At 34.3% G+C, this 9,542-nt stretch overlaps 1 protein-coding gene across 1 annotated transcript; it reads left to right on the top strand.

Annotated features, from left to right (window-relative positions):
- The first annotated feature begins 929 nt into the window (after window positions 1-929).
- Window positions 930-8,096, top strand: LOC25482554 (microtubule-associated protein 70-2). The gene is made up of 11 exons (XM_013611136.3): window positions 930-1,451; window positions 1,552-1,637; window positions 4,472-4,537; window positions 4,620-4,790; window positions 4,913-5,083; window positions 5,171-5,326; window positions 5,418-5,564; window positions 5,686-5,757; window positions 5,841-6,374; window positions 6,469-6,662; window positions 7,598-8,096. Exons 1-11 carry the CDS (start codon window positions 1,253-1,255, stop codon window positions 7,635-7,637), a joined length of 1,836 nt encoding a protein of 611 aa, XP_013466590.1. The 5' UTR covers window positions 930-1,252; the 3' UTR covers window positions 7,638-8,096.
- The last annotated feature ends 1,446 nt before the right edge of the window (window positions 8,097-9,542 follow it).

Consider the following 9,542-nt stretch of genomic DNA (forward strand, 5'->3'; position numbering starts at 1 on the left):
AATACTGTTTGTAAACTATAATTTACTTCTACCATGTATGAGGTGTATATTTTTTGTTTGGGGTTAAGTTTCTGTTTTTGCGTCTGTTTTTCACTCATTTAATTTTTTAAATAATAGTACATGATAAGCATCCAATCTTTCCAACCTAGCATATCACACAAATTTCTCAAATGAGACTTATTAATCAACTATCAATAACTTTATATCATTACATTTCAATTTTTTAATATAAAAAGTGGGTCTCATTTAAGATTGGGGGTCTTAAGTAAGACACGAGTCTTATAAGACTCCAAAAAAGTTTCTCCCCAATAAAAGTTTAAGATTATCTCATTAGAAATGATCTTATATACTTAAGACTAAACTTTAATAATAGTTATTAAGTAACAACCTAAAAGTGTCAACAACTATTACAGTTGTGATTACGGTTGTGGAATTGAATAAGAGTAGTGATATATGTACAACTCTTTCGTACAACTTTCATGACAACTTTTGTCTTCTCTCTTTTGATTGGTCAAAAATAATAGAGAGAAAAATGAAGTATTTCTTATAAGTATTTATAAGCACATACAATCTGTAACAGATGCAAATAGTTTAATAAATTTATGCATTTGTAATATTTCTAACATATTTTAATTATTGTTACTTATTACATGTGGCTATATAAAATTTATTTGCAACAAAATAATTTTTATTTGATATCTTTAAAATTTTCACAATATTACCAATGTAATCGTGTAGCAATGTTTGTCCACTACGAACTCACAAACCAATAAATCCTCACTTTCAAATCACAGCGTGCGCGCACTACACCTCCAGCTTATCTTAGCCTCAAACCCATTACACAAGATCAGCTTATACAATTTAGTCATCAAAGGAGTTTACTATGCAGTATATCGCACACTTCACTCTCCCAAACAAGTCACAATCACTCAGTAGTCACTATTTCAGCTTAAATCAACATTTCAGCTTAATCAACAATAAAAAAATCATCATCATAAACCTCTTCAATACACAAAGCGCTTAAACACTTCAACTTATTTTATTCATTCAATCAATTCCTTAATCTAGAGAGAGAAAACAAACAAACAAACATTTCAATTTCAAAGAAAATAGAAACAAACAAAACGAAGAAGAAAGAGAGTCACATTCTATTTTGTTCTTTCTCTGCACGCGTGCGTCATTTCAAATCTCAATATCTCGTCTCGCGAGAATTTGAATGCGCGAGTGAGGGTTTCGGTTCAGATCGACGGCGATGGAGGAGATTTACGGCGACGGAGGAGCGGTGGCGACGCCGGCACCATTTTCTGGATCGTTTAGAGAAGGTAGAACTTCTTCGAGGAGACGCGGTTCTGCTAGACAGCAGAGTATGGATGCTGATGAGTTCATGAATTTGTTGCACGGTTCGGATCCAGTGAAAGTGGAGCTTAATCGGCTTGAGAATGAAGTTCGAGGTGTGAAAATGTTGCTCGATCCGAAGAGTTTTTCAGCTGAATTTTACTTAATTTTTTTTTTTGGATTTTTTTTTTTGAATTTGTGTTTGTTTTTGTGTAGATAAGGATAGAGAATTATCGGAAGCACAAGCTGAGATTAAAGCGTTGAGGCATTCTGAACGGTTGAGAGAAAAAGCTGTTGAAGAGGTTACTTTTGATTTCTTAATTGTTTTTATTTTTGGTGTTATTGTTGTTTTTATTGTTTGATTCAAGTTTGTTACTATCTATGAAGCACTAATACATATATGGACACAGGACACGACACTCACATGTAAACACATGTAAACAAGGATAATAATTTGAGAAAATGACATAATTCAATGTAATCGCACTGTCGGACGGACATCAGACATATTGTCGATTAGAAATGTTTATGCTAGAAACTTATCCATTTGTTTATTATGTTATGTTTTTTGGGGGAGTATATTTTGTTAAATTAATTACTAGTAATTGCTAACTTATGTCTGTACGACTTGGTTGACTTAGTTCAACTGGCAAAGCTGAGATTTGTTAGGTTGGATATTTTTCGTGGTTACCCAAGTTCGAACCGGGATCTCCCCTTTGTGTGTGTGAGTTTTTAGGTGGTGCTTGTCACTTTGTCTTTAGACAAAAAAAAGTAATCGCTAATTTACATGTTGGTCTTGTTTTGTGAGGAATTGAGCTTGTAGATATGGTACTATTATTTTGTTTCCTGGTGGGATCATATTATTGGTGTGGTTACCATGTTTGAACTTTGAAGTTGCAGCTGAAAAATGGGGTGAATATTTTCCATTTATTTGTCTTTAAGTGAGGGAGGGGCGATGCATAGGAGAAGAAACCCCTTTTGACATTTGCATCGATACTGTCTTTTACTACTTTTCACATTTTTGTGCAATTTTTCTATCAGTTTCTTTTTTGACTTTCAAAGAAACTGTCTCATATAAATGTGGAACTAACTGAAGTCATTGTGAATTCTGATAAAAGTTTATGTTGTGTTGACTTGACCATATAAGGAAAGTTTCTCAGTAGTAATTTTTTTTAAAGTAAAGTCATTGTCCGATATTTGATATGCTAAAAGACGAGATGTTGTAAAGCAAAAACATTATGAAAGTAATTTATTTTTCCTAGTGGGATAAGGCTTGGTTGTTGTTGTTGTTGTATTTGATGCTTTATATTTTTAATTAGTGCTCTTTGGAAAAACATTTACTTTATTACTCCCTTATTTTCTTTTAATATTTTTTTTCTGATTTAGTTTACTCGCCAACCAAATCCAATGAAGCATTAATTAGACTTTTCCAATGGTACGGTTTACATTATCAAGTGAAAGAGAACTTTAATCGTGTTATTCTTATTAAAGGGATCTTTTATTCCTTTATCCTCCCTTGGTTTACATGGCATTGCATTCACTCTTAGTTCTAGGTTTTTGTTGACTTGATACTATCGGTTTTGCTTTTGATGTTTTTGTCATCGCCCATAAATCAAGTCTTGAGATTCAACTGTTTTATTGTTAGAGGATTATTGTATATTTGATTATTTGAAGTCATTATGTAATTTGTTATGTGTCATATGTTTTTGTGCATCAATTTTATGTTGTGCTTGTTTAGAGAAAAGGTCACTACTAGTGTAAGAACAGAAGGTGGTGGTACAAAAAACATTTCCCAATAATAGGCTTGCAACACAGGTCTACTTTGAGCCATCATCTTTTTGCATTGGTTCTCGGTGTTCTAATTGTTCCTATCTAAGAGGCAATGACACAATGAATGCTTTTGTGGATGATATAGTCTTAGAGAGCACGGAGAAGAAAAAAAATGGAAAGTTAGAACATGGAGATGAGGTTTGGGAGCACATTACTTTTGTGCAAAGAAAATTAAAAGAAAGCGTATGGAATGCAAGTTTAGCAAGAGACGCACAAATCCTAGTTTAGAGGTGAAATTTGAAGAGCATATCATACCACATGTCTCTTAATCTTTTGCCCACTATACATAATGATAGAGACAGAATGAGATGTAAACTAGAAGATACAAGCAAGGTTGAAAAATGAAGAAATGAAAAGCTTTGAGGCAGAAAAAGTACTACTCCAGCTTAGCAGAAAAATTTACTGCCCTACTATAATACAACCCAAATATTAAATGTTGCTGAATGTTGAGCAACGAAGAGCTAGCAAGAGATTAATGTTAATGCTATTGAGATGAGAGTGTTATGATGGATGAATGAATCATTGAAGTGAAAATTGGGATAACATATATACTCTAAAAAAGATGAGAGTTTTGTATTGGGTCTTATTTGGTTTGGGCATGTGTAGTGGAGACTCGTAAAAGCACTAGCAAGGAGGCTAGATCATATTGAGGATAGTTCAAAAAATAAGAGTAGGGTAAAAACATAAAAAACCACAGACCAAATAATTAGGAGAGATTAGATTTAAATGTTCTATCATTGAATTTGATTCATGGCAAGACATTATGGTGTTGTTTGATCTGAGTAGTTGACTTCATCTTGTTCGAGAAGACTTAGCTTTTGTATTTTTCCTTACTAATTTGCTTGTTTCCTTAGTCTTTGAGTAGATGAGAATGTTTTCGAGAAGACTTAAATGGTCTATTGTTAGTTTTCGAGAAGATAGTAAGGTTAAACCCTAACCCTATGTATAGGGATATAAGACTCCTAATCCTAAATAAATAGGGAAATCAGGAAACAAATCAAAATAGTATCTAAGTAATATGTAAGCTAATCCTAAGAAATAATCTAAAATATTTCAAGATTATAAAATGATCTTAGAAAATAAACTAAGACACTGACATAATATCAAATATATTATGAGATATTTCATATATTCTTACAAATCATTCTTTGCATTATTTTGTATCCGTTTATTTGACATTGACCTTTTGCCTCTATCATGCGCAAACTTTTTTTTTCTTATGTCAATTTTTGCAATATCTTTTTGTTGAATGCTTTATGTCAACATGAAATGTAACTTATCTTGGTTCTTTTTGTTTGTATTTTAGCTGTCTGAAGAGCTGTCAAAGGTTGATGGGAAGCTAAAATTAACGGAATCTCTATTAGAAACCAAAGTATTGCTTTGAGCCCTAATTCAAGTAATTATTTGTGTTCTTAGGTGGCATGATTTTTAACTAAATTGAAAATTTCTGACAGAATCTTGAAATAAAGAAAATCAATGATGAGAAGAAAGCATCAATGGCAGCTCAGTTTGCAGCAGAAGCTACTCTTCGGAGGGTCCATGCTGCTCAGAAGGATGATGACATGCCTCCGATCGAAGCAATTCTTGCTCCTTTGGAGGCTGAACTAAAGCTTGCTCGGCAAGAGGTATTTCCTTGTTCTTTTGAGTTTATATTGCAATACCTGGCGAGAAAGAATTGATGGAGGGACTGAATCTGGCATATGACTAATGATTTTTTTCTTTATTTTCTTCTGTATATTCCCTACAGATTGCTAAACTACAAGATGACAACAGAGCTTTAGATCGTCTTACCAAATCCAAAGAAGCTGCACTACTTGAAGCTGAAAAGACTGTTCAGTTTGCCTTGGCCAAGGCCTCCATGGTGGATGATCTCCAAAACAAAAATCAAGAGCTGATGAAACAGATTGAGATTTGCCAGGTATCGCAATCTTGGACAATTTATCTTTTATCACTAGAACTGTAATCATGCAACTTTTAACGGAGGTTTCATCATCACTTCTTTCAGGAAGAAAACAAAATCTTGGACAGAATGCATAGACAAAAGGTGGCAGAGGTTGAAAAGCTCACCCAAACTGTGAGGGAGCTAGAAGAGTCAGTCCTTGCAGGTGGTGCAGCAGCAAATGCAGTTAGAGATTATCAACGGAAAGTTCAAGAAATGAATGTAATGTGTTTAAGTCATCAGCTAGTTTAGTCTCCCAGTTGCTTTATTGATTATAACATTAATTTTACATGGTTTGTTTCACATTCTTTAGGAAGAAAGAAAAACACTTAATAGAGAGTTGGGCCGTGCCAAGGTAACAGCAAACAGGGTAGCTGTTGTGGTTGCAAATGAATGGAAAGATGCTAATGATAAAGTCATGCCTGTCAAACAATGGCTTGAAGAACGACGATTCTTGCAGGTAATGTTATTTTGTTTTACTTTGCTTGTGTCCTCCTTATTTATTTTTTGATATAAAGTTTTCCTTTCTTTGTCTTGACCTAAATACTGCTTTCACTCATTATTGAACTGCATTCTTATAGGGGGAAATGCAGCAACTTCGTGATAAGCTTGCTATAGTTGAGCGCACTGCAAAGTCTGAAGCACAATTGAAAGTAATGATCTGGTTCCCTATCTGTTAACCTCGAAAACTAGTTCTTAAATTATTTAAGGTAATATTTATTTTTTATTTTTTCAGGAAAAATATCAATTGCGGCTCAAAGTGCTGGAGGAGAGTTTGAGGGGAAATTCTAGCGGCAGTAGTCGCAGCACCGCAGAGGGAAGAAGTATGAACAATGGTTCTTCTCGTCGCCAATCACTAGGTGGAGTTGATAATATCTCAAAATTAACCTCTAATGGATTCTTGCCTAAGAGAACACCATCCCCTCAACTCAGGTCATCCCTATCATCTAGCTCAATATTGAGGAGTGCTAAAGGAACATCTAAATCTTTTGATGGTGGCTCAAGGACACTGGAAAGAAGTAAAACACTGCTGAGGGGAGCACCTCAAAGTTACTCATTCAACCAATCTCTCGAAGAAACCAAAGAGAGAGAGGCAGATGATAACTGGAAAGGAAATTCAGGTGATAAGCCAAATGACTTCCCACCGGCAGATACAGAGGATAGTATTCCAAGTGTTTTATATGACCTCTTGCAGAAAGAGGTCGTTGCCTTAAGGAAAGCTGGTCATGAAAAAGATCAAAGCCTAAAAGATAAAGATGATGCCATTGAGGTTAGTGTTTAGTTTATTAATTGTTTTTTTGGATATTATTCCTTGACATCTTATTGATAATTGCTAACTGTTTGCAATGATCATTATCTGTCAGATGTTAGCAAGGAAGGTAGATACATTGACCAAAGCCATGGAAGTTGAGGCAAAGAAGATGAGAAGGGAAGTAGCTTCCATGGAAAAGGAGGTAGCTGCTATGCGTGTCGACAAGGTACAAGAGAACAGAGCAAAGCGGTTCAGCAATATAAAGGGCCCTGTAAACAGTGCTCAGAACCAGCTAATTTCTGGAAGGTAAATATTATTGTTGTACTGCTGTTATTATTTTTATTTTGTGTCTCCTTGCTTTCATACGAAGTTATTGGCATATATCATATTATTCATTTTACTTGGTTTTTACTACAACTGGTTTTAGGTTGGGGATTTTAACCTTCTTTTGTCTTATTCTATTCTTTGCTTTACTACTGCTACTTTTCAAGGGTATTTCATAATGGATTCAGTCCCACTTTTAATAGATATAGACCATTTCATTTTGCTGGATATTAGGCCCGCCCATGATGTACTTTTATTTTTTGTCACCACCAACCGACTACCCGATAGACAATGTTCTATACATTTTTTTCAACCTGGACTTCATTTTGTGGTGATTGAAGTTAAACAGAAAAATGCAACCAAGTTTGTGTGTTATGCAGTTTGCATTGACTTTAAAATTGTGTGCAAATCCACTTGGTCTTGTCTAGTTAGTCCACACTCCCCATATCAGTTCCAAGTAGGCAGCTCAATTGGTGAGCTAAGAGACACAAGTTATAAGCAGCAGTAGGTAAACCCTGAAAATTGACATAACCATTAACTTACTAACATTTGTTTATAAAAAACGCCTATCACATAATAAGGATAGAAAAACTGATCAATTTTATGCTTGCAACGCCGAGTCCTCTCAGGTCAATCATCTTCCCTGTTTTCATCTTTAAATTGTCTACATTTTGGCATTCACAAATACTTGGCAGCATGTTGGTCATTTTAGTGAATCTGATTAGTGAGATGAGAATTTCTTTATCATTGAGTAATCTTGGTTTTATTGACTCATGACTAGTTAAATTTGAATCTATTTCAACAGAGAAAATAACTCAACAACAATCTAAAACATTTTGCTTTCTTTCGTCTTTTTCCCTTTACATTTTTCTGATTTCCCCCCACATAATTGAGTCTTTCATTTATATTTGGAACAGAAATGTGACACAAAGAGGATTAACACGCAGCACCCAATAACAATGAGTTTATTATGGAGGCACTTGGGAGTATATTATGTAAACTATAAGAGACATCATTCCTCTGCCCTTCTCTGTTTTTATCTGGCACCCGGAGTACCAGTTTCTTATGTTGTCCATGGATCAGGGACAAGAAAACAATTTTAGGAATTGATATGCATCTGACCTAGACTTTTGCATCCTCTGCTTAGAGAGATCGGCTAAGAAGGAAGACAATGGAAGACCATTAACTGGGGTTAGCCTTTCAGCTTTTCTTTTGAGTGGTGTGTGTTTGTATAGGTACCTTTCTCCCTTAACTCCTTTTTGCAGTTTATATATTTGCAATACGCAGATATTGTGATTGCGCTGATTCAGGTTTCTTAATATCTTTGTAATTAGATTGAGATCTAAGCATATTTGGTTGTGTTATAACTTACAAGTTCATAATTTCAAATTGATCGCAAATCTATATTTGATTAAAGCAGCAACCCGCTCATTGAGAACCTGTAAATTATCACCAAAGTCAAAGCAAAAGTAAATTTTTCATTGAAGATTCACTGCAAGTTCATTACTTAACCGAGGTGTATAACTCTTAACTCCTAAAAAAAAACTATAACTCTCCAAATCTTCATAAAACACTTGCAAGATCAGAAAGTGTGCACTTGTGTTTAGATCTAAAAGTGTTTCAGCGTTAGCCGAATAATGGTCGAAGTATTCTTGCCGAATTAAGACAAGCCGAGTCCGAGTCGAGCTCCCTAACTAAACCAAACTTCAGATAAGGGATTTTGCCGTTGGACACAACAGATTTCGGCTCAAGAGACTAATGATTCTGCAGAGCAGTTCATATTTGTTTATTTATTTATTGCTGAGTAAGAGGCCAATAAAACAACTTATTAGATTGAATAATGTTTCATAAAGTTCTGATTGCCTTGAAATATCAAATTTAAGCAGTGACTCTTGATAAAAGAATTGCAAAAACAAAGTTTACGATGAATATTATTCAAATTAAGGAGAGTTTTATTCAAATGCAAGGTTTTGCAACTCGAGAGTTTACCTCAACTCGTTTTACCTAGGTAAACTCGAATCGTAAACTCGTACGAGTTTACCTAAAATTGAAATTTTATACAATTTATTATATGCATACATATGGAAGCTAATATAATGCTGGAAAAAGATCAATAGTGAAAAATATAGACTTACTTATAAATGCAAAGTATACCAAACCACCATAAAAAAGTGGTATGCTTAACTTAGTATCAAAATAGAAAAATTAACACACAAAAGCATAGGTTTCATAAGTCTCTAAAGTCTACCCATCCCAAAAAGAAAGTTTCATAAGTTTATAAACTTGAGAATAAAACTATCCAAAAAACAAACTAGGTAATTTCTTCGAAAGGTCAATCTTCTAAAGTTCCATAACACCATTCTCATCTATATCTTCATCTTCGGAAACATAATGTTTCATTCGCTCCCCTGTTCTTGAAAACTCAAAGAAAATGATATGAAATGTTTCACTTCAGTAAGCTGAAACGTGTTGTAAAGCTAGAAAGTAAATATGTTTTCATTTGGGCTTGAAAAAAATGGGCAAAAAAAAATGGGCCATTTTTGAAGAAAAAAAAATACAGGAGTAAACTCGCAAAAACGGTGAACTCGCCCGATTTCACACGAGTTTACTGAGTGTTAACTCGGTCAAACTCGTCAAACTTTCCGATTTTACCAGAAATCAAATTTACCTCCGAGTTAACACGTTTTTAGCACCTAAACACGTAAACTCGCCGAGTTGACATGCGATTTGTGGAACATTGTTCAAATGCACCGGTGAAAGAGGCAATGCCACTTTGGACAACATTCAAAATGACGATTTAAGTAACATTAAAATAACAATAGATATGGTTTTAAATAAAAATAACAATTGATCAATCAAGTG

Source organism: Medicago truncatula, chromosome 1, assembly GCF_003473485.1.
Source record: "Medicago truncatula cultivar Jemalong A17 chromosome 1, MtrunA17r5.0-ANR, whole genome shotgun sequence".
Lineage (NCBI taxonomy): Eukaryota > Viridiplantae > Streptophyta > Magnoliopsida > Fabales > Fabaceae > Medicago > Medicago truncatula.

What these genes read in the sequence shown, in the direction of transcription:
- LOC25482554 (XM_013611136.3), top strand. Translation starts at nt 1,253, where the DNA reads ATGGAGGAGATTTACGGCGACGGAGGAGCGGTGGCGACGCCGGCACCA. An exon ending in TAAAGCTTGCTCGGCAAGAG is followed by an intron (nt 4,791 to 4,912) that starts GTATTTCCTTGT and finishes TATTCCCTACAG; the next exon opens with ATTGCTAAACTACAAGATGA. An exon ending in ATAAAGATGATGCCATTGAG is followed by an intron (nt 6,375 to 6,468) that starts GTTAGTGTTTAG and finishes ATTATCTGTCAG; the next exon opens with ATGTTAGCAAGGAAGGTAGA.